This window comes from Mercurialis annua, linkage group LG4 (genome assembly GCF_937616625.2).
Source record: "Mercurialis annua linkage group LG4, ddMerAnnu1.2, whole genome shotgun sequence".
Classification (NCBI taxonomy): Eukaryota; Viridiplantae; Streptophyta; class Magnoliopsida; order Malpighiales; family Euphorbiaceae; genus Mercurialis; species Mercurialis annua.
In genome coordinates this window covers 41,182,601-41,206,516 of record NC_065573.1, presented here as the reverse complement: position 1 = coordinate 41,206,516, position 23,916 = coordinate 41,182,601, and the positions used below count along the sequence as shown (strand labels likewise).

Genomic DNA, 23,916 nt, shown 5'->3' with positions numbered 1-23,916 from the left:
TGTAATGTTCCAGAATAAAATTTTCCAGAATCCGTCCCAACTAATGAGTTATTTATTTTACATGCAAAATATACTTGATTAATTAGAGGGCCAAAATAATATTAAAAAAATATTCACTAAAATGCATGAAAAGAAAAGGAATAGATACTAGTAGTACTTTAAGACGATGATTTGGAACAAAATAACCAAATTACAAGATTTTATCTGTCTTCGGCCAATCAAAATTAACAATGTTAAGCTTTTTTGTGCATATATATAGTCTCCACAATAATACTCCTTAAAAAAATTAGTTTTGCGCGCCCACCTGGAAGTGGAACAACATTATTTGAAATTTTAAACAGTTAATTTGTGTACATGCACCCAACTTTACATCTTATCGAATGGGTATGACCTAGGTAGCACGGAAACGGAAACGGGAAATGGAAACGATACGAAACGGACACAGGGAAACAAAAGTTTTTCAAAATGAAGGACACGAAACGTGTGGAAAACTTGTAAATAACAAAAATATAGGGATATATTTATAAAAATATTATTTAAATATTTATGATAATTAACAAAATAATTCATTTTAATACACTAAATATTTAAAATTTTATAAATATATAAAAAAATATAATATAATTCAACACAAATAAGTATATTTGATGTATTGTGTGCAATGCAAATGTAAAATTTATGGATAACTAGTTAGATTTTTTTATTTGTGGGTAATAATTTTAAATTTTTTTACAAATTTTAATTTTTATTATTTACAGAAACGGCCCGGAACGTTTCGTACAGGTTTCCAAGAGTTTTCGGTTTCCAAAACGTTTCTGAAACGGGAGACGCAACTTTGTCGAAATTTCCGTGCTTCTTAGGGTATGACCAAAGGGTTTGGATAATACTTTGACTTTATTATTTGTTCTTGTCCAGTGTTTAAAACAGATTAACGACATTTTGATAAAGACAAAGTTTGTTATTTAATAAATTTCCATACTATTCGTTTTTATTTAATAAGTTCTTTTATAGATGAAAGTTGTAAGTGTGTAACTCAGTCGCCGTTAAGTCATATTAATTTTTACGTCGAAAATAACATAAGGTCCCTATACTTTTATTTTTTTATTTATCTAGTCCTTTTTTGATTTTTTTTATTCAATCTATGTCTTCTGGACTTATAAATTTTTGTTTTTCTGATCTCTCTAATTTAAATTTGATGATCCGTTCATTTTACCAACTTGTCAAGTTAGCTGAAAAATTAAATTCAATTACGTGCATTTCACTACAAATGAAATGCATACCTTTATTTCGTCCTAAAAGTAATCTAAAAATTCAAATAAATGAAGTTTATGAACTAAATAAAGACATAAGTTTGAAAAAGAGGCAAATAAGTAAAATTTAAAAAGTATAAGAGCCTAGAGATAGATTTGTCCAAATAAAAATAGATACAACTCCGTTACGAATAGCGGCGGTCACATATATTTATGTAACTTCCTTTTCATATTCCGTTATGCTACAAACACACACATAACATAAAATTTCTCATATTTTAATTTGTAATACTGGATCCCACCACCCATAGATTTCTCTCTATATAATTAATCCCTTCTTCCAATTCTTAGTTGTATCCAAAAAAGGAAAGCTTCTCTTACGCAAGCATTCTCTTCCAGTTTCTCTTTTTAGTACTCCCCCATGGAAACACAGGTTGATAGCTTATGGTGTTTAGCTCTTCTCTCCCAATGCAAATCTCAAAATACCCTTTTCATTACTTTTTTCATTTGCATGGTTTGGCTAGCCATGGCTTTGTGCTACTGGGCTCATCCTGGTGGCCCTGCTTGGGGTAAGTACTGGCTCAAAGAAACACGTAAATGTAAATCCAAACAAATTCCTGGTCCCCGAGGCTTACCGCTTCTTGGCAGCATGAACCTAATGACCAACTTAGCCCACCACAAAATAGCAGCCAAGGCTAACCAGTTCAAAGCTAAAAGACTCATGGCGTTTAGCCTCGGAGAAACTAAGGTTATTGTGACGTGTAATCCTGACGTAGCTAAAGAAATATTAAACAGTTCTGTGTTTGCAGATCGTCCAGTCAAAGAATCTGCTTACGGACTTATGTTTAATAGAGCAATCGGGTTCGCTCCGTTTGGTGTTTATTGGCGAACCCTAAGAAGAATTGCAGCTACTCATCTTTTTTGCCCTAAACAAATCAGCTCAACGGAGTCACAGAGGTCAGATATTGGTTCTCAAATGGTGTCACTCATTGCATGTCATAAAGGAGATTTTCAAGTCAGAGATGTACTAAAGAGTGCTTCACTTAACAACATGATGTGCTCTGTATTTGGTCGTAAATATGAACTGGGTTCATCCAATAGTGAAACGGAAGAACTCGGAGGCCTTGTTGAGGAAGGTTATGATCTGCTAGGGAAGCTCAATTGGTCTGATCATCTTCCTTGGATTGCAAGTTTTGACCTACAAAAGATCCGGTTCAGGTGTGGAAGATTAGTTCCTAAAGTTAACCGTTTTGTTAATCGGATTATTAAAGAACACAGAGCTGATCATGGTCAGCTGAACAGCCAAAGAAAACAAGATTTTGTTGATGTTTTACTCTCTCTTCAAGGACAGGACAAGTTATCAGATCAGGATATGGTTGCTGTCCTTTGGGTAACTTACTTAACTGTTTTAATATTTTATGCATGTTAATTAATTGTCTTTTTGCTTTTGCAAAATCAGTTTTTAAATCTAAATTATTGGATTTTTTTATCAATTACAACAAAACTTTTAATTTTACAATTATATTCTATTTAAAAAGTTTTATTGCAATAATATCGAAATTTTATTTTTAAAATTTAAACTTTTTTTTTATCAATTATGATCAAATTTTTAAAAATTATTGTCTAATAACTTCTAAAAATAATTATTTATGAAAGTTTGATCGCAATTGATAAAAGACGTAAAAATTCATATTTATAAAAATTAAAATTTTGGACGTAATTATAACAACACTTTTTAAATTGAACACAATTATAAAAATTAAAAGATATGGTCATAATTAAATAAATGATGCATAAATTTGAATTTAAAAAATAGTTTGACCCTTTTTTCTTTTTAATAAAAAGTCGTTTTGGTTCTTAAACTTGTGGATCAGATGTATATAATAAGCCAATTTTTATAAATTTATATTTTTTATTATATTTGCTTTAGGTTTAATTTATATATGTATGTCCTATAAATTCAAGGACCTGAATGTTTTTTTCCTCGTAATTTTTTTTGCATGGTATTTAAAAATTTGGTTTTTCTTTTTTGAGATATGATAAATTATAAATTTATTTTCCATTTCTATTAAATGCAGGAGATGATTTTTAGAGGAACAGATACCGTAGCAGTTCTAATAGAGTGGATACTTGCAAGAATGGTATTCCACCCTGACATTCAATCAAAAGTTCATTTTGAACTTGACCAAGTCGCGGGAAGATCAAGGCCGTTGAAAGAATCAGATGTACAATTGATGATTTACTTGCAAGCAGTTGTCAAGGAAACTCTCAGACTTCATCCACCTGGCCCACTTCTTTCATGGGCCCGCTTGGCCATAACAGACACTACTATTGATGGATATGAAGTGCCTGAGGGGACCACAGCGATGGTTAACATGTGGGCCATAACAAGGGACCCGCAAGTTTGGGTGGACCCACTCAGGTTCTGGCCAGAAAGATTTGTACGGAACAGCAGTACTAGTGAAGCTGGTGGAGTTGACATGGAGATTTCTGTCTTGGGGTCTGACTTAAGACTTGCTCCATTCGGGTCGGGTAGGAGAACTTGCCCCGGAAAGGCATTGGGTATGGCGACTGTTTGTTTCTGGGTGGGGACGTTGTTGCATGAGTTTGAGTGGGTTAAATCAGATCATGACCCGGTGGATCTGTCCGAAAGGCTAAGGCTTTCTTGTGAAATGGCAAACCCGCTTAGTGTGAGAGTATACCCTAGAAGAGGTTCAGTCTAATACTATATCTAGCACAATTAGTTAATACACATTACTAATTTGGGCATGTTTGATTTAGTAATTGGTGTGAGACTGTGAGCTATTAGAACTATAAGACAAAATTTAATAGCTGATTACAACACTACCAAATTATTTTATTTTAATTTTTCTATTTTAACCGTTTGATCATCTGGTTACTGCTTTTTATATATTGTCAATCAAAGATGGCCTATATCATTATATCTATGGGAGTATATGTAAAAATTGTAAATATATAAACATTTAGTTTCAATGAATGATGTAAGGTGAAATTTTTATTTTTTTTTCAAACTGATATAGTTGTTCGATCTTATTTTAGATCAATTATTGTTAAGCTTAAAAGATATAAAATCATAAGACCATAGAAAGACTAGATCTCAATTAAAAGAAATGATATATAAAAGTTTAAATTGTTGAATGATCGATAGACTAGATCCAACTTTGAATTGTTGCGCGATTATTATATAATTAAGGTTATATTGGACGGTCACACCAATAATGACAATCTAATAGTAGAAATACATACATTTTTAAATTTAAGATTTAGGGTTGTTGTATTACAAAATGTAAAAATAACATATATTTTAGTGATTAGTTTCCGAACACAATTACACTGCTGATGGTTATTTTATTTTCTAATCATTAAAAAGGGAAAAGAATTAAAATTTGTGAAAAAAAATTCCACAATTTTATATAAATTGCCTAGCGCACATGCCAATTAAATTACTATAATTTATCGGTTGCTAATAGTTATTTTAAGATTTAAACAGTTATAAATTTTTTATACTTCGAAATATTCTGTGTAGTAGTGACTAGTGACATAAAAAAATGCTGCACACCAAAAAAAAAACTAGCCAGTGGGGAAAAGCAATGCAGAAGAACCAGACACGTACCAACTTAGATCAATCGTAAGTGCTTAATTGTTAATTAGGCTTCAATTGCATTAAATATGATGAAAACATAGTATATCTAGGATTATTGATTTGGTGGATGCACTGACGAATTAATTTTCATGACAAAAACATGTCTAAGCAAGGGAACATCTGCACGCTTCAACCTTTTTGCTGGACCCAACATGCCTCATAATTGATATATACTATATATATAGGCAAAATAAATTAACCTATTCACAGTTATAACTGATTTATTAAATATATTATGATGTTTAAATTTTGTCTATATAATTTGTTAAGTATTTTATATTTATTTTAAAGCTAATGTAACATGATATTATAAATGTCAAACATAATAGTGTATATATATAGACCCGTTACGAAATCAGACTGTAATTTGATGGGTTTAATTTAATTAAAAAAATACTTTCTCCGTTCCAAATTGAACAGACCTCGAATCAATGGATCTAACCCTCTCCGTAAAATAAGAAATTCTGAATATTTTGACCAATTCAAGGTGAAAAATAGAATAAATACAGATATATTATATTAAGAAATTTATGATTCCTAAAAGATATATCACATTTGGCCTCATTTAATATGGTGGTAATTTTTGTCTTTTTGTAATTTTTATTGTGTTTTTAAGATATTCTCAATAATAAATGAGTCGACGAATAAATAAGCTCTTTCTACTTTGCCCTAAAAGCTCGTCCTAAGGAAAGCAGTTTTCACTTTGTATATTTATTAATTGCTTACTTAATAGTGCTTTAATCAAACGGTTAAAATAGAAATGACAGAGAGATGGATTTTAGCCTTATTTTTGAACCATTACATTACAAAGACAAAACTTACGTCTTTTTGACCTAGATTAAACAGAAATGACGCAGAAGCAGTCAAAAGCATGTGACCCACACGTGGGAAGAAAAGACATTGACGATACTAAAGTGAAAGCTCCTTTACATAGATTCTGTATGATCCTGCTATAATGTCTGCTCTATGATTACTTGAATAATTAAATTTCTGGTAAAGTTAATGTCCATATCTTAATTCAAATCTCATTACGTAGCTACAAAGAAATCTTTTAAATATGTGTTATTACAAACTTCCAAAATAATACAATTTGGACAAATTTTTTGATAATAGACAAGACACGAAGCCATTATGAGCTAGTGTTCTTACAAATGACCGGGCATTCAATTGGGTAGATTTTGTGAAGATGTGCAGTGTTATCATTGACACATCCCCTTATGCCTATGTCTCTACCAAGGCCGTAACCAAAATCTCCATGAAGATTCAAGCGTGTGTTCTTGTTTTTTAGAGATCATATCATAGATGTGATTTTCGACAGATCATTTATGGTGTAGATTTCCCCGTGCGATTATGGATGGTTGGTATTGATTCATATAACTAAGCCATATAATGATAAATATCTGTCCAAGATGTGCATCTTAATATTTCCCCAATAATCATAGAGACAAAAAAGATGAGCTACATTAATACGCTAACATGGACTAGTTGTCGCTAAGTGGGGGCGGATAGGACTGTAAATGAATCGAGTCGAGCCGGATTTTGAGGTGTTTGTGCTATACTCGTTATATGAATGAGGTGTTCCAATCTAGTTCATATATGTTCGAGTATTAGTTATTAAATCATGGTTAAAGTTAAACGCATTCGTATACATGTGAATATTTACATTCTCCTTGACATAAATTTGACCTCAGGAATTGTTAAACAAAAATCCTAATCTAATCATTTGTGTGATTTTCATATTGGCCATTCCAATTATAATATGTGTCCTGAGCTTGTATTTCTAAATTCCAACATTTATAGATTGGTTGGCCGAGGCGACATCTAATTCTCTAGTAATATTTAATAGGCCTAATTATTTAAAAATCACTCATATTAAAACTTTTTTTTATTTATATTCTGACGTAGGAAGAAAGTCAATTATACCCTTTTCTGAATTTTTATGTTTCACATCTACTCTAAAATTAAAAAAATTGACAATTTAATTAATGTAAAAATGAAAACATTAAAAACAACGAAATAAAAGGATTATGTCATATTTTTTTCTATTTATAAAAATACAAACAAGTCGTTTAACTTTAAAAATATTTAAATAAATCATAACAATTTATTAACTAATAAAATTTTATTAAAAAAATTAATAAACTTAAAAAAAGTTGAAAAACAGATATTGTTCTTCCCTTGATAAAAAAAAAGAATTAAACAGATTCGAGGATCTGTTCTTCCTTGAAAAATAAACCTGGCGATGGGGCTGCTTGTCATGGAAGTATAGATTTGATAGAGATCATTATCAGGAAAAAATTTAAGAAAAATATGTTTATTTGTTTTCGTTTTATTTTGTATAAAGGGAATTTCTTTTACATTTGGTTCAAGCATGTATACAAGCTTGAATGGTAAATATAAAGTTCAAACCAGGCCTAGAATCATACTTGGTCTCGCATTAAAAACATCAAGTCCAATTAAATCCGGCTTCAGCCCGGTCCACATACATGTCTAGATTCAATAGTACTGCTTGGCGCAAGGTGTTTTGTTTACCTGATTAATAAGTAATTCATGTATATTTGCTTTCTATGATGAAATGTTTAGATTTTAAAAGAAAAGAGAGAAGCAATTAAAAGTAAACAAGATATTGCTAGTAAATTTATTACTGCAACAGCAACAAGAATTGGCATTGCAAGAGTTTGCATATACACATAAAAGTTGATTATTTGTTAAAGACGAATCCAGAGTCTTGCATTCTTGAAAGGGCCTTCTCAAACTGAGCCCATTTCTGCTCCAAAGTACCCAAATACCCAACCGACATCCTGATCAAACCAGGTGAAATCCCAGCAAGTTCCTTCTCCTCAGCATTCATTTCACTGCTGGTACTACTCCCAGACACCGACATCAACGTCTCATAGTACCCCAGGCTAACCGCCATAAACCCAAACTGGGTGTAGTTCTGCAAGTGGTTCATCAACCGGTTAGCCTTTTCCTCTGTTTCCATGTCAAGGCAAAGAAGTGCACCGAACCCATATTCCTTATTGCCCATGGACTTCAAAAGCAGGTGATCTGGATGGTCTTCGAGGCCTGGGTATATGACTTTAAGCCCAAGTTTTTTCATTCTCGTAGCGTAAACCATTGCTCTGTGGCAGTGTTCTTTCATTCTTAGCCCCAAGTGAGGAATTCTTCCAGATAAATCAAAGGCAACCTTGGGATTCATTGTCGGCCCGAGAAGCATCAGAGTCCCTTGGTGCAGATCCATCATTGAGTTCACTAGGCTTGCTGAGCCACAAACAGCACCTGATCACAAGTACAATTAAACATAAGAAAATGGGCTCAATACGGACTAAGAGCAAAGAGCTGAAATGGACACCCAGCAAGGAACAGATTAATATGAGACGTCAAAAAGGGACAAATACAAAAAAGGAGACATCAGACTCAGAAACACATGTCATGTGTGAGATCTTTAACATCTTATCGGTAGGTATTTAGGCCACAAAACATTATAAGTGCATATATCTAAAAATGTGAATGTTCTCCAAAAAAGCATCATCATTCAACGAATATGGCAACTCTGAAAAGTAAAAGTTTCACTCACATATCTCTCCACCTATCAATTTTGTTTTGATTTGTATCATTGTAGTGAAGCCTAATCTCATCATAATCTACACAATTTTCTAGTACTAATTGGTGCACTCATATGATTATCCACATCATAATCAGCTTACGGTCCAAAGACGGTTCTTATATGCAAAAAGATAAGATTTATATTCATATCATGATTTGATTATGTTTACATTAAATTAATTGCCACACCCCATCTTTCTTTTATTACTCGCCATTTTTAGTAATTAATTTTGAGAATCCTGATTTTTATAATATCTTATCTTGATCGTATGATAATTTATTTGTCGTCACTAAATATTAATCTTTATCTAATTTCTGTCCTAATTTTATCTTCATGGCTCACTTAACTTTTTTTTATATTTACTTTTGATCATACGATATTATTAAAATAATTTAGCAATGATTACCACGTAGGTAACATTTAATTTGAAATTAAATAAAACTTTTTAGTGAAAAAAATTAAAATCTGATCATTAAACAAAAACAAATTAATATACTATATACGACCAAAATGACTCCGTCATCTTTCATTATTAACTTCCGTATACCTTCCCAATTTGCTAATAAGTCATGGAATCTTTACTTTTAATTAAAGAAAAAAGATTCAAACTATTGATGAAATAAGATTAAACAATCTGATACCGTAATTAATTATCTCACTGACAAGGCATTAATGAAAAACCAACCTGCAATGATGTCAGCTCCTCCGCTAATAAATTTGGTGATGCTATGGACAACAACGTCAGCACCTAACCGTGCCGGAGAAAGGACCATCGGAGCAAAAGTATTGTCGACAACGACAGGCACACCTTTGTCATGAGCAACCCTACTGAGTTCAGGGACGTTGGCAACTGCAAGTGTAGGGTTAGAAATAGACTCAAAGAACAAAACCTTAGTCTTCCCTTCAACAATGGCGTCTTTCACCATCTCGATATCTCCAATATCAACAAACGTTGTCGTTATGTTGCATGCTTTTGGTAAGAAATGACTTAGTAATGCATGTGTCCCTCCATACAATGTCCTAGAAGCCACCACGTGTCCTCCACTGCTGCAAATCTGTAACAACACCGATGATATCGCAGACATACCTGTTCAAAATTTTAACATAATTAATATTTTTAATTTATTAAAAAAATTAAACTGTTCATTCTTTTTTTAAATAAGATCCGATCGTACTAATGTTAAAATTTAGAGTTCGATCAAAGTTAACCTAAATTAAAATTAGTGTTCAGATTATAAGTTATTACCGCTAGCGGTGCAATAAGCAGCCTCGGTGCCTTCAAGGGCAGCCATCTGACGGCCAAGATTCAACACAGTAGGATTAAAGTGACGGCTGTAAATAAAGAAGTCACGATCAGGCCCAAGTTCGCCGGTAAACATACGACGCATGGTTTCAGGCTCCATGACAGTGAAGGTGGCAGATGCTTCGATGGACATGTTAACACCGCCGTGCTCACCAAACTCGTGTCGTGAGGCTGCTAATGCGGCGGCAGGATCCTCACCGTAAGCAAGTCCAGGTGACAACATTGATTTCTTGGAAACAATAAAATCATCACCACCGTCGAAGTCATCTTGGCCAGCAGCTCTCTTTTTTCCGGCTAAAAGAAGGCTATGGGGTGTGGTCTGAGCCATATGAATTGATTAAGAATGAATGAAAGAGTAAGATTTCGAAGGAAACAGAGATGTATTTGGTTTGGAAAGATTGATAAGGGTACCAAAGGCTATATATAGAACATGCGGACCGTATAAACCTTCACATTAGTAATCTATTTAATATTAGGAAATATTTGTAGGTATAGTTTTTCATGGAAAGGGTATAAGTGATAAAACAAAAATTAAAAAAATTAGTTGTAGTTTGAAATTTATGGATTCTAATGAATTAAGTTTAGGGGGTTTTACAAAAATATTTATATTTACAACATCTTTAAAAAATAGATGTTGATTTTATTTATTTTAAAAATACCAAGTTGACTTGAAAAATTATACTAATAATATTAGAAATTTTAAAAAAAATATAAGAACACGCGTCTGAGTTGACTATTGGTATAATTTAGTATATTTTAATGTTATTGTTAGAAAATATAATTATATTTTTATATTTATATTTTTAGTTTAAATCTAATATATTATTAATAAATTATCGATAAAATATTGCGTGAGCATGTTTTTAATTAATTTATGTATATATGTTAATTTTAACACGTATACTTTTAGAATAATGTAAATTTAATTTCAGTATTGTTTTAGTATATTTTTAATTTATGATATTTTATAAATTATTATAATTTAATGTGTATTAATATAAGATACTATATACATATTTTTTTTATTATATTACTAATTAAATAAAATCTATTACTATCCATTAACTTTTTAAATTTTAGGAAGTGTGGTTACTTTTATATGGTCGGAGTTGAGATATAGCTACAGTTTTTGAATCTTCCAACTAGTTTAACACACTTATATATATATATATATATATATATATATATATATATATATATATATATATATATATATATATATTATATATATTAATGACCATGATTACAATGAGTTGCATGTATAATAGCCGAAGTGAATATGATATTTTAAAAATATTAAATTTCTAACGTGTTTCTTTAAAAAGTTAAATGGTGTTTTTGCAAACGTAATTTTTTTATTTATTTTTGTAAATTCCATGTGATTTATGATAAACTATATAATTTCCTCTTAAATTCATTATTTATGATGAAAGGTTAAAAGAGTTGGTATACCAATAAACTATAATTCAAATTATATAAACGCTGGATAATAAACTGTCTGTGAGTTTAAATCCTCCCGCAAACACACTTCCCTCCTCAATTATTCCAGAAAAAGGGTTATAAGAGTTGGTTAATTTTAAAATTCTTCATTCATTTAAGATCTTATTTTTTAGATTGAAAAAATAAAATTCTTCATTTTATATTATAAATAATAAATTATATATATACTACATATAAAAAAACGGATAGGATAAGCGTATAATCATTTGGTCAAAAACAATTCAAAGCCAAACTTAAAACTTCATAATCCAAAATGCCACTCAAATTAAACATGCAACTCATGATTTCAAATAAAAAAATAAACACTAACCTCTTCATGATAAATAAACTGAAATCAAAGGCTTGAGTCAATATCAACCTCCCATAATATCTAAATTTCAAAATTTTATTTAATATTTTAAAACAGCTTAAATATGAACATGTTGATAATAGAGTTGATAGTCCAATGCTAACCGAAAAAAAATTGCGACATATCTAACGATTATAATAAATAAATAAAAAATGACTCTCAATTTCTCTTTATTTATTGACCACTCCTAGTCTCCCACCATATTCTCTTTAAAAATTAAGTATACTTACACATCGCGTAACTATTATACGTAATTTTTTAAATTCTTAATAAACTCTTAATTGCAATTAATTAATTTCAACAATTATATTAATATAAATTATTTATAATATAAGCTATGCTTTTTACTATATTACCGGCTTAAATGCAGTAAAAATCATAAATTTTCGCGTGTTTTTAATATTTAGCATAATCTTTTAATTTGGACATATTTAACATGAACTTTCAGATTTTTTGCAATAAAATTCATGTTTGGATGTAAAACGGCACCGTTTTTTATGTAAAACAACACCGTTTGGGTGTAAAACGACATCACTTTCCAAAGAAAACACAACCATGGTCTTAATTGCAAAAAATTTAAAAGTTTACGTTAAATATATAAAAATTAAAAAATTATGTTCAATACCAAAAACACGCGAAAGTTGATGATTTTGGATGCATTTAAGCTGATAATATTTCATTCATCAAACAGAACTTACACCAAATTTAATATAAAAAAAGGCTTAATCACCAAAGAATACAAAACTATTACGTCTTATGTCAATTATAGCCAAACTTTTCAAAATTATCAGATTTAGCCAATTTTATAGTATTTTGTTTTTTCAGCAATTACTAAATCAAACCGAAATTATTACCCCTATGTTATCCATGTCAACTCAACAACAACATCCCAAACCACTAACTCAATTTAACCAAATCAAATAGTATACTAAGTAAAACCAAATTCAATTAATCAAATCAATTATTGATTAATTACTAAAATTCATATTTTAATTATTTTAATATTATAATATATAAACAATCACTGCCACACTCCTTCGACCACCCCGTCTTTTTTTGACTCCGACATATATTTAAAATAAATATTATTTCCTAATTAATAAATTAATATACCTCAAATTTTCATTAATTTTATTAGATTTAAATAATTTTTTAAAGTCACTTTTAATTAATTTTTTTTAAAAAAAAAATCCGTTCGTCTTCCTCGCTGAGGAAGACGGCCTGGGTTCGTCTTTCTCAATGAGGAAAATGAGAAGGATGACCTGGTTCGTCTTCCTCGTGATAAACCCACTCGGGTTCGTCATGAGAAGAGGAATGGATTTTCAAAAAAATAATTTTTAAATAATTATTTAAATTTAATAAAATTTTGTGTATATTATCATTTATTAATAAATATTATTTATTCTAAATATACGTTGGAGTCGTAAAAAAAGACGGCAAGGTTGGAATGTGGCGGTAAAGTTTTTTTGATATTATAATATTGAGATAATTAAAATATGATAGTAATTATTCACTAAAAATGATAGTAATTAATTAATAATTGATTTGATTTAGTAGTTGGATTTAGTTTTACTTCGTTTACTTTTTAATTTGGTTAATTTGGATTAGTGCTTTGAGATGTTGTCATATCAGTTAATTTTGCCGAGCTGGAAGTGACATGGATGACATAGGGACAATAATTCCGGTTCTATTCAAAAATGGCTGAAAAAGAAACAAAATATTGCAAAATTGGCTAAATCTAGCTATTTTGCAAGATTTGGCTATAACTAACACAAGACGTATAAATTTGACATTATTTAATGGTTAAACTAAAAAAAACTAACGGAGTTTTGATAATATAAATGCTATAAAATCATAAAGACACCTTTCTCTCTCAATTAGACCCGTTTATGGGCTTAGGTATCCACCCAAGCCCGGTGTTTAGGGCCGGGCTTGGACAATAATTTTTCATCCCAAGTCTGGCCCAAGCCTGAGCCCGTAAAAGGCGCGCTATTTTATGGCAGGTTCAAGCTTTTATTTTTGTGTAGTTTATATATAAGCCCAATCAATCCAGCTGGCTCGACCTCGCAAAAGTATAGTATTAGCGTTGAATTTGGGTAAGAAATGTAAAGCTCGAAACGAGCTCGTGCCAAATTTGGGCTTGTATAAAAAAATTATATAGCTTGTTGGGCCCGGCCCGAGCTCGGTCCCTTTTTCCGACCCATGAACAGGTCTACTCTCTTCTTCTCTTTTCACAAATCCTGATAGCCTTTTCTTTGAAGAGGTGGTTTTTGGCCAATTTTTAATCAAAAATCCCCTCATGGCACTCAAAATTCCCTATAAATTTCATAAAATAAATGGTATTATTATATAATTAAGTTTATTGTTGTTGTTTTTTCATTTTGAGCTTACCTATTTTTTATGAGTTTATTTTTTTTATGGAGTATTTTTTTCTTTAAAGATGAAGTTCTTGCGAAAAATTATCTACTTGGAAGGTTAACCTACAAATTTAGATTTTTTCAACTTGATTATTATGTCTTAGATTTTAAATTTATAGCTTTTTTTGTTGTAATTATTTAAATTTATAATTTGATATTGTCTTTTAACTAAATTTAATTTTTAAATCTAATTATTTTGACTTTATATATTATGTGTTTTATGATGTACTTGGTTGATTCATGGTGATTAGTTTATCTCTATTCGATGACTGAATTTTTATGCTTTTATTATTCTTTTTAGAATAGTTTATTCATTTTGTTAAGGAACCATACATGTAATTTTTATTATTACTAATGGAAGTTTTAGCCTTTAACAAAAAAATCACAAATTTTTTATTTAAATAGAGTTAAAAAAAGTTACAAAAACTAGCATTTCCATTTTTAAAACGATATATCTCCAAATGGATATAATTTATTCTCATTTAAAAATTCAAGGATATTCATAATGATAATTTTATAATTAACAATTAAAAAGTAGCTCATATAAATTAAGAACTTGTCATAATGGGTCAGTTACGTAGGGGGTGTTTGGTTCAGCTTTTTGGTGGAGTTTTTGGCTTTTGCTTTTCAAAAAGCTCCACCAAAGTGTTTGGTGAGAAATTTTTCAGAGCTTTTTGGAGCTTTTTGAACCTCCAACAGCTGCTGTTTGAAAAGCTCCATTTTGGAGCTTTTTGCCAACAGCTGATAGCTGTTTCATTATTTAGACAAAATTACCCTTACTAGAATATATTCTTTTTTTATATATAAAATTATTTAAATTATTTTTAAATACTCTAATCATTTATAAAGTATATAAAATTATTTTATTTATATTAAAATAAATATAATTTAATAATTTTTTGAAAAATTTATTATAGATTTATAAAAAAAAATATCTAAATAAGTTTAAATTAAATATTGCTTCTTATAAAAAAATAATTATTAATACTTTTATTAAATAATATATGATATAATATATTCATAATTTAATATATAAAAACAAAAATTATGCCCTTTACGGTCATTTTATATATAAACAGCTACAGCTAATTAAATCTCACCAAACACTAATGGTCTATCAGCTATCAGCTACCAGCCAACAGCTAACAGCTATCAGCAACAGCTAACAGCCACCAGCTATAAGAAACAGCTGAACCAAACAGGCCCGTAGTTGTCATTAAATAAAAACTTATGAAAATTCTTCATTAATGGTAATTTTATAATAAACTATTTTTAAAAAGATAAAAAATAATAAAAATTAAAAGTTCAGCAAAATTATTTTCTAATCTTAATAATAAAATAATAAAACTCATATAAATTAAAAATTCATGAAAATGACAATATCGTTTAAAAACACCTAGATTCTTAAAATATGCTACTATAATCTATACTATATATAAAAGCACGGAGTGGACATGCATATTTATATTAATGTATTTTTTACTTTTTAAAATTTAATATTAATTAAAAAATATTAAAATAATTATTAGAATTAATTGGAGTTAGAGTACTAATAAAATAAACTACTTATAATACTATGTAGAGATAATTATTTAAAGTACTCACTAAAATAGACTACGTTAATATTAATAATTATTATTTTAATTGTTATTTAATTATTTAGAATTTAATTAAGATAAATTATTTTTGATAAATTATTAATTTAATTATTATTTAATATTTTCAATTTATATTCTCTATAAATAAGATAGACTACTCATAATTATTAACTACTATATCAATAAGTATTTGATAATTTATATTTAAATATAATTTATAATTCTAAAAATAATTATTAACTAAACATACATATAATATTTTGACCAGTCATACTACGAGTCACGTGTGAAACACGTAATGCGACACTAGTGATTAAAAAAGAGCGGATTCAAAAGAAAGCATGATATTCTAAAATTTGTCTGTTATTTCGATTTATATCTCATTTTTCTGATTTCTATAATCTGGTAATAATTATTTATCCTTAACTAAATTTATCGTTTTTTTTTCTTTTGATGAATAACTAAATTTATTGTTATATTTAGTTTGTACTGTTTATAAAAGCACGAAGCATGTGCTTGCTGTTGTAAAGCCATGAACTCTTCTGGTTTATGAAAATTGATAGAGTCCTAATGTTGTTTTTGTTCCATAGCCAAATTAAAGTTGTTTGGAAGACATAATATGTTAGGAGTTTGGAATAACAGAGTATATAAGAGTTTGGTAATGATAATTGAGAATTGAGATACTTTAATAAGAATTTAAGATGGCGCTTTATTACAAACTTTTTATTTATTGTAAATGTTTATTACACTACAAGATTACATGTAGCCTGTAGCCTCTAGCCTGAAGGAAACTAATGTCAATTTACTGATGTGACCAACGTTAAATGCACAAAAATTAAATGTTAATATCCTTTTTGAAATATAACATATAGTTGATGGTCTTTTATAATATATATACTTTAAATTAAATAATAAGTGAGGGAAACTTTTTTTCTCTTTTAAAAAATAAAATTATGTGACAATTTAAAAAAAAACCACAGTAAAGAGTATTTAAAGATAATAAATTAAGAAAATTTTGATAGTATAAACATCTACTTTAAATTCTTAATCTATTTAAAATTAAGAATATTTGTGGTATAATTTAATATGAAGATTATAGTATTAAATAACTTACTATATTTATGACATAAATCAATCAATTGTTTAGGGGGAAAAATTTGTTTATGTTCCTAATATTTGACTCGTGGCCTATATTAGTCCTTTATGGTCCAAAGTTAATTAGGTGGTGTGATTTAGTGGTGGGAGATATAAAACGTCGCAAAAATAAGTATACAATCAGGATTACTAGTACAATCGAAACTAGAATAAAAAAAACTATTAAAACAATATTAAATTCAGAGAAACAAAACAAATTTTTATTGATCAAAAAGTGTTTTGTTACATGAATCAAATCAGTTTATATAGCTACTGATTTGCAGAGGAAAAATAACTGCTCCTAACAGAATACTACAGCTAACTAACACACTATAACTGTGTAACTAATTGCCAGCTGTATAACAAACATGAGAAGCTTGTGTTGCTGATGTGGCAATCCAGGTGAAGCAAGCAATATGAAATCAGCAACTGACACGTGCTCTAATACGCCCCCTCAAGCTAGAGCATAAATGTCCAGAATGCTCAGCTTGGACATAGCATGTATGAAGGACTGTGGAGGTAATGGCTTGGTGAAGCAATCAGCAAGTTGATTGCTAGTTGAGACAAGAAGTAAGTGTATCAAACCAGAGCTTATTTTTTCCCTTATGACATGGCAGTCAATCTCTATGTGTTTAGATCTCTCATGAAACACAGGATTGTGAGCCAATTGTATAGCAGATTGACTGTCACAATATAAAGAGGCAGGAAAAGATAGCTTCTGGTGCAAATCTGTGAAGAGATATGCAAGCCATTGAATTTCACAGGTCAGAGATGCAAGAGACCTATATTCTGCTTCAGAACTGGACCTGGAAACAGTTGTCTGCTTCTTGGATTTCCAGGATATTAAGGAGGTACCAAGAAAAACACAAAAACCTGACACAGATCTCCTAGTGACTGGACAAGAACCCCAGTCTGCATCTGAAAAAGCTGACAGTTTAAGGGAGGAAGAGGCTGAGAAGAACAACCCTTTTCCAGGTGCTCCTTTAAGATACCTCAAGACCCTGTGAGCTGCTAGAAGATGTGCTGATGTAGGGCAATCCAGAAATTGTGATAGTTGTTGTACTGCATAGGATATGTCTGGTCTTGTATTACATAGATACAATAATTTGCCAACTAATCTTCTGTAATCTAAATTATCTGATAATGTATCTGATGGATCTTTAGACAGTTTCTGTGAAGTAAGCATAGGAGTTGGTACTGGTTTTGATTCCAGAAAACCAGAATCTTGTAATAAATCTAGAGTATATTTCCTTTGAGATAAATGAATACCAGCTTTTGTTCTTGCAACTTCTAAGCCAAGTAAATATTTCAAAACTCCTAAATCTTTAATGTTGAATGTTGTATGCAAATAATCCTTAATGACAACAATCTCTAAAGTAGAGTTGCTTGCAAGTATAACATCATCAACATAGATTAAAAGAGCAATGAAAGTAGTACCATTGTGCTTGATTAGGAGAGAAGGATCAGAATGTGCCTGAGTAAAACCAATGGATTGCAATGCCCCAATTAATTTTGCATTCCACTGTCTGCTGGCCTGCTTCAACCCATACAAAGATTTCTGCAGCTTGCAGACTTGAGAGGAATCTGATGTAACAAAGCCAGGAGGAGGTAACATGTACACTTCCTCATTGAGATCACCATGCAAGAATGCATTGTTGATATCAAGTTGATGAAGATGCCAGTTGTTTACTGCAGAAACGGCCAGTAATGTCCTGATGGTACTCATTTTAGCCACTGGAGAGAAGGTATCTAAATAATCCAACCCCTCTTGCTAAGTGTACCCCTTTGCAACCAATCGTGCCTTACACCTCTCAACTTGACCAGAAGAAGTGAATTTAAGTTTATACACCCATTTGCAGCCAATTGGTTTCTTTCCTTCTGGCAGGTTTGTTAAAAACCAAGTATGGTTGCTTTGTAGTGCATCTAATTCTGCTGTCATTGCCTCTCTCCAACACTCATGCTTAATTGCTGCATAGTAAGTCTTAGGCTCTACTAAAGTATCTATACTAGATATGTAGTGTTTGTGAGCAGATGAGAGTCTGTCATATGATAAGACAGTAGAAAGAGCATGAGGAGAGGATGTATGTTTGGTAAGGGAAGGAGGCATTGTGCATATAAAGTCTTTAAGATGGGTAGGAAGATGAGTAGCACGAGTTGATCTCCTTAGAGGGGGAAATTCTTGGTTAGAAAGTGTTGATGGACTGCTAGGTGGTGCAATCCATGGATTAATTGATGCAGAAGTGACTGGTGGTGATGGTGTTTTGGGTAGCAGACAATCTAAATCAAAAAAGGATTCAGATTGTATTGCTGGAGAAGAAACTTGGTTGGCTTTTAAGTAAAGAAAGTTGGTCTCATAGAATGTAACATTCCTAGAGACTAAAATTTTGTGACTGTCTAGACAGTATAGAATGTAGCCTTTAGTTGCAGCAGGGTATCCTAAAAAAATGCACTTAGAAGCTCTTTTGTCAAACTTAGTTCTGTGTGCAAGGATGGTTGTAGCAAAGCATAGACAGCCAAAAACTTTGAGATGTGCAAGTGATGGTGATTTATTGTATAATAGAGAAAATGGAGTTTTTTCATCTATGACAGGAGATGGTGTCCTATTAATTAAATGTACAGCATGCAAAATACAATGAGCCCAAAAATGGAGAGGTAAGTGAGATTGAAACCTTAAGGCTCGAGCTACATTGAGGATATGCTGATGCTTCCTCTCTAGTGTGCCATTTTGCTCTGGGGTATAGACACAACTCCTTTGGTGAATAATTCCATGGTGCTGATAAAATGATGGACATTCAAATTCTCCTCTATTGTCTGTTCTGATGACCTTAATAGTTTTGTTAAATTGTGTGAGAACAAATGTAACAAAATTTTGTAAATGAATTCTGGCCTCAGATTTATGTCTCAGCAGAAAAACCCATGTGAACCTGGAATGATCATCTACCAAGGTTAGAAAATATCTATAGCCATTAATAGATGCCTGTGAAACTGGACCCCATATGTCTGCATGAAGTAAATCAAAGCAATATTCTGTCATAGAAGTACTAACAGGAAAAGATAATTTCCTTTGCTTGGCAAAGTGACAAACATCACAAATCTTATTTACATATGTTTTTATTGAAGAATCAAGTTTCTGTAACCCTTGAATTCTCCTGTGAGACAAATGTCCCAGTCTAAAATGCCATAAGTCCAAGTCACCATTGTCTTTAGAAGCAGCAGAAGCAAGATTGCATTGTGCATGAAAATCTGTAGCTGGACACATTTGATACAGACCTTCCTTCTTTTCAGCTGAGCCAATCCTCTTCCATGTATCCATATCCTGGATAAAACAAAAATCATAAGAGTAATTTCCTGTTGTCTGTCAACTTGCTTGCAGAGATCAAGTTGAAGTTGAAATGAGGCACAAAAAGAACATTGCATAACAACAGGTTAGGATTTAGCTGAACTGAACCAATGTGAGAAACAGGAATCAATTGTCCTGTTGGAAGCTTGACATGAACATTTGAGACTTCTTTAAAAGTTTTAAAAAACTTTAAATTGCAGATTATGTGATCTGTTGCACCAGTATCCAAGATCCATGTATCTCTATAACCTTTAGCAGAGAAGTAACAAGTATGCATAGTACCTTGTTCTTCTATGTTGGGCTGAAAAGTAGCTGAGAGAGAGTTAATGTGAGCTACAGTTTCAATTTCTTGAGGTTGTATGAGGCTCATGATTTTCTGATACTGATCAGGGGTGAAAGGAAAAATCTGATTGTTATGCATTTCTTGCTGTGCATGCAAGTTTGTTCTATGTGCATCTCTGTAAATTTCAGCTTGCTCTTCTGATGGATCTTGATATTGTTGCTCAGCAAGTTGTATCTGGTTTGCATAGCTACTTTCTCCTCTGAATTTTGGTTGAAATCCAGGAGGATAGCCATGTTTCTTGTAGTAGTAATCAATAGTATGATTTGTAAGTCCACAATATGAACATAATTTCTGCTTCAAGGCTGGAATTGGCATGTAATTACCTCTTCCTCTAACATTTCCAGATCTGTAACTATTAATGCCTCTCCCTCTAGCATAACAGACATTAGACTCATAACCAGAGTCATCATAATTGGCTTCATAAAAACCTTTGGCCATAAAAGCATTTGCATCAACTGTTGGTTTGACCCTAAAGCCTATCAACTGTCTTTCAAATTGAACTGCCATGGAGAATGCTTTGTTTATCTTTGGTAATGGTTTCATCATCAAGATTTGTGTTTTAATTGTTCCAAAACTGTCATTCAATCCCTTTACAAATCTTATCACATGATCATTAGATGTATTCTTCTCAACTGTCTCAATTAGACCACAAGAACATTTAGGCTCACAGGTACATAAAGGTAAAGATCTAAGGCTCTTCAGTTCATCCCAAATTGTTTTCAGATGAGTAAAATACTCATTAACACTAAGTGTATTCTGCTTATATGTAAAGAATTCTTCTTGTAAATCTCCAATTCTACAAGCATCTCCCAAAGACAAACGATCTTTCAAGTCATTCCAGATTTCTAATGCACTATCCATACAAGATACACTATCAGCAATAGTCTGTGAAACAGATCTATATAACCAGAACATAACTAAGGTATTACACCTTTCCCAAACAGCAAAAATTTCATCATTGCGTAGAGGAGGAACAATAGATCCATCAACAAACTTATATTTATTCTTAGAAATCAAAGACATTCTCATAGATATATACCAGGAATGATAATTGCTTTCAGTAAGCAAATTTGAAACAAGAACGAGCGAGGGACTCTCACCAGGATGAACGAAGAATGGACTAGAGATTAATTCCTCTGCCCTTGCAAAAGCATTAAACTGATTCGCCATTGTTAACTAGAAGAACAAGCTTTTCAAAGCAATATCAAACGAAGAAGATGAAGAGCAATATAAGCTTTGATACCATATTAAATTCAGAGAAACAAAACAAATCTTTATTGATAATAAAGTGTTTTGTTACATGAATCAAATCAGTTTATATAGCTACTCATTTGCAGAGGAAACATAACTGCTCCTAACAGAATACTACAGCTAACTAACACACTATAGCTGTGTAACTAATTGCCAGCTGTATAACAAACATGAGAAGCTTGTGTTGCTGATGTGGCAATCCAGGTGAAGCAAGCAATATGAAATCAGCAACTGACACGTGCTCTAATAAACAACGATGAACAAACCCAACTCTGATAAAATTATTGAAGACCACCTCTAAGACCGAAATATGCTTCTAATAAAAAAAGTTGTCTATTTTAACTTTATCAAATAATTCATAACAGTTCATCACATATCAGTTTTTTATGAATGCTAAAAGGAACCAAGCAAGTCCAATGAATATAAAAATCTTCCACCGAGTAAGGAATCACCCGAAATAAATCCAGTTTAGACGTAATTAAACTCTAAATAACAGAAGCAAACTTACAATGGAGACATATATGAATTTTTAGAAAAACAAATTTGAACGTTCCAACTTTATAGCGATTTAGTTTAATGTTCAAAACGTTATAAAAAATCCTAAACTTTTTAATTTTTTTCATTTTGTAGCCCAAATTGATTTTTGGCGATTTTTTTCAATATCCAAAAATTAGTTTGTGCTCCTAATGTTTTGTCAATATTAGATTTATCTTGTCACTATCTCTTAATAGATTTATTTTGTCAATTTATTTTATCAATATCTCCATTATTTAGTAATTTTAATTGATTGGTAATCGATTGTTAGAGTTTCATGTGTTAGTAGTTTGATATTTCACGCCATCACATCATCAGTGGGCCACACATAAGTAGCTTCTAGTATGCAATTTCATGTGTGTCCTTTTTTTGGGCGAAAATTTCAGAGTTTTTGATGCTTGCTATTTCTTATGACTTCTTATTATAATTTTATTCATAAAAAAAATTTCATAAAACTTATTTTGATTTTGATATATCAATCCAAGGATAGCATGAAACACGTTGTTTATATAATTATACGCCTTACTATGAAAACACTTCAAACTTTTATGTGTATTTGAAATCTAAATAAGATTTTTTAACATTTGTAATACTATTTCTATTTGACAATCTTATTGCAATTTTATTTATTTATTCAATTGTTCTTTTTTTCAATCTTTCATCTCAACAAATTATTTCATTTGACTTTTTTATTCATTATTAATTTGTTTTTTTTTCAACCACTAGGTAATTTAAAATTTTATTATAATGTTTTTTTTTATTTCTTTTAGATTATAAGTTCAATTTTAAAGATGTGAAAATTAATTGCTGAGTTAGAACTGCAAGTTGGGACAATTAAATTGATTAAAAAAATTGGATAAATTGTAACGAAAAACTAACATTGGAACAGTATTATAAAAATTAATTTAAATTGCAAATAAACACAAATATTTGGATTTTTTTTATAATTAGATCATAATTATTATATTGATGTTTGAATGTTTGTCCATCATTAATTAATTTTATTTTAATAAACGTTATACACTCGGTCAGCACAATAATAAACAAGACTTCTAAATATATGCAATCATAGGGAACATATTTTTATCCATAAGCATAACAATCAATGCATATTTTTCTCATGCCAAAATTAATTGAAAGGCTGCCTGATCACATACAGAGGGGTAAGCATCTTATTATCGCTTAAATAAGGTTTCGGGGTTCTTGTCTTGTAAATGCAGAAAATTTCCACAGACAGACTCACCCACTATATCAGATGCGTGATGCGGGTCGGATCCGGATTAGTCAGGGCGAAGCCTGAAAACGGGATGGACTACCCAAAAAAATACTTATAGTCTTGCTTGAATTAAAGAAAAATATAGTATTATGTTAACATCTAATTTTATATTATTACAAAAAAAAATTGATTAAATGTTTAAATTTGTCATATGATAAAAGAACAGTCATCCGAAGTTTCGATCTACACGGTCAACAAAATAATGGAATTGCAATATATGTATATCAATAAAAATCACGTGGACATGATTAAATAATATTGGTAGAATTAATATGTAATTGCCAACATTATAGCACGAAATTCATAAAAAAACATCATAGCACGATTCTCATTAAAAAATATTAAGTAAT

The 23,916-nt window shown here is 30.7% G+C and overlaps 3 protein-coding genes across 3 annotated transcripts; 1 reads left to right on the top strand and 2 right to left on the bottom strand.

The window, feature by feature from the left end:
- Positions 1 to 1,548: 1,548 nt before the first annotated feature.
- On the top strand, positions 1,549 to 4,248 carry LOC126679555 (cytochrome P450 78A3-like). The gene is made up of 2 exons (XM_050374606.2): positions 1,549 to 2,640; positions 3,329 to 4,248. Exons 1-2 carry the CDS (start codon positions 1,672 to 1,674, stop codon positions 3,971 to 3,973), a joined length of 1,614 nt encoding a protein of 537 aa, XP_050230563.1. The 5' UTR covers positions 1,549 to 1,671; the 3' UTR covers positions 3,974 to 4,248.
- A 3,274-nt stretch (positions 4,249 to 7,522) lies between these two features.
- LOC126676138 (methionine gamma-lyase) lies at positions 7,523 to 10,256 on the bottom strand. The gene is made up of 3 exons (XM_050370272.2): positions 9,768 to 10,256; positions 9,207 to 9,608; positions 7,523 to 8,193 (listed from the first exon to the last, which is right to left on the bottom strand). The coding sequence occupies exons 1-3, from the start codon at positions 10,150 to 10,152 to the stop codon at positions 7,616 to 7,618; spliced, it is 1,365 nt and encodes a 454-aa protein (XP_050226229.1). The 5' UTR covers positions 10,153 to 10,256; the 3' UTR covers positions 7,523 to 7,615.
- Positions 10,257 to 20,154: 9,898 nt separating this feature from the next.
- Positions 20,155 to 21,675, bottom strand: LOC126678711 (uncharacterized). The gene has a single exon (XM_050373606.1). It carries the CDS (start codon positions 21,673 to 21,675, stop codon positions 20,155 to 20,157), a length of 1,521 nt encoding a protein of 506 aa, XP_050229563.1.
- Between the last annotated feature and the right edge of the window lie 2,241 nt (positions 21,676 to 23,916).